Raw genomic sequence first — 1,265 nt, 5'->3', positions numbered from 1 at the left:
AGTATCTTCTTTTGCATGGTCAGCATGGTCAAGTCTTTCTATTCGATTTTTACATGCGATGATGATGTGACTGTTGCCAATAATCTATTTTTATTTGGGAGTGATGGGGTTTTTTTTTAATAGCAATTTTTTTTTTGTATTTGAAACAAATTAAAAGTCTTTTCTATTTGATAATATATATATATATATATATATATATATATATTTAAAACAAATTGCTATTAAAAAAACACACCATCAGTTATATTATTGCTAGTTCTCTGCCCGTGAATTAATATCTTTTCAAATTAATTTTTAATACAAGAGAGGAGATTTTTATATATCATATAACGAGAAAAAAGTACTTATGTCGTAGTAACTGATCTAATGCAAGAATTATCAGGTTTCATTTAAAGTCTGAGAGAGTATGAATGCGATGTTATTACAATACAGTAATGTTAATCATGTTACCTTTGCCCTTCCTAAGGCCATAGTAAGAACGGTGTAGACTATTTGCATGATTGCCATCACAAAGATGAATATATTGAGCTGATTGACCCCGCTTTCTGATATAAGAGATGCCATTCCCTGAAACATTTAATCCACGTACTAGTTAGTACTGTTCTGCTGATTGTGTGCGGGGCACCGCGCAAATTAACAAGAAATCCTGAGATGGGATGTGTGTGCAAACCCTTGAGCCACAATAATCCGAGCCGGATTCAGCTGCCAAGATCCTCTCTTGTGTTGCTTTGGTGGTTTTGATTATGGTTTGACGGCATGGTAGCATCCTGTTTGCAACCTTGTCCGGTATGCAGATTTTGATGATGGATCTTTGAGTTACTGTCAAAATGAGTGACATGAACCCCAGCACCATAAGCACTGTGTCCACCAGCCAAACAGAGATCGTCGTCAGTCCCTAACCAGGCCATAAATTATACGGGAGAATATTTAACAGCTCTAGCTATCATAAGCGAGCTGATCACCTGATTTGAGCTTCTCCAACGCCTCGTACAAGGCAGTCTTTCTACTTTTTTTCAGCCACTGCAACAGTACAATTAATGGTGAAGGAGGTTAACTTGAACTTGAAATCACATGATTTTCTAGTGCTTGTTGTTGGTGGCAGAGAGTTGACTTACTTGGCTAAGGAGGTGGATCAGGTACTCAATGAATATGCCGGTGAAGATGAAGAAGAAGCAAACGGTTGCCAGAGCCCAGGTGGGGGTGTCTTGCAACGAGCGGTATGGGGTTGAGCCTGTACTGTCCGCTCCTCCCACAGCCATGGCGGG

General features: G+C 39.0%; 1 protein-coding gene across 2 annotated transcripts in view; it reads right to left on the bottom strand.

Moving 5' to 3' along the window:
* Window positions 1-264: 264 nt before the first annotated feature.
* Window positions 265-1,265, bottom strand: part of LOC105120306 (MLO-like protein 3) — a 1,202-nt gene continuing 201 nt past the window's right edge. For both annotated transcript variants that reach the window (XM_011018479.1, XM_011018478.1), the window contains exons 2-5: window positions 1,116-1,264; window positions 963-1,020; window positions 671-858; window positions 265-567 (exon numbers count right to left, since the gene is read on the bottom strand). In XM_011018479.1, coding sequence (XP_011016781.1) covers window positions 442-567; window positions 671-858; window positions 963-1,020; window positions 1,116-1,259 — 516 coding nt within the window. In that variant the 5' untranslated portion in view covers window positions 1,260-1,264 and the 3' untranslated portion in view covers window positions 265-441. The remainder of the gene's footprint in view (window positions 568-670; window positions 859-962; window positions 1,021-1,115; window position 1,265) is intronic.

The sequence above is a fragment of the Populus euphratica genome, unplaced genomic scaffold, assembly GCF_000495115.2.
Source record: "Populus euphratica unplaced genomic scaffold, PopEup_1.0 scaffold6765.1, whole genome shotgun sequence".
NCBI lineage: Eukaryota > Viridiplantae > Streptophyta > Magnoliopsida > Malpighiales > Salicaceae > Populus > Populus euphratica.
This window is presented reverse-complemented; position numbering and strand designations above follow the sequence as displayed.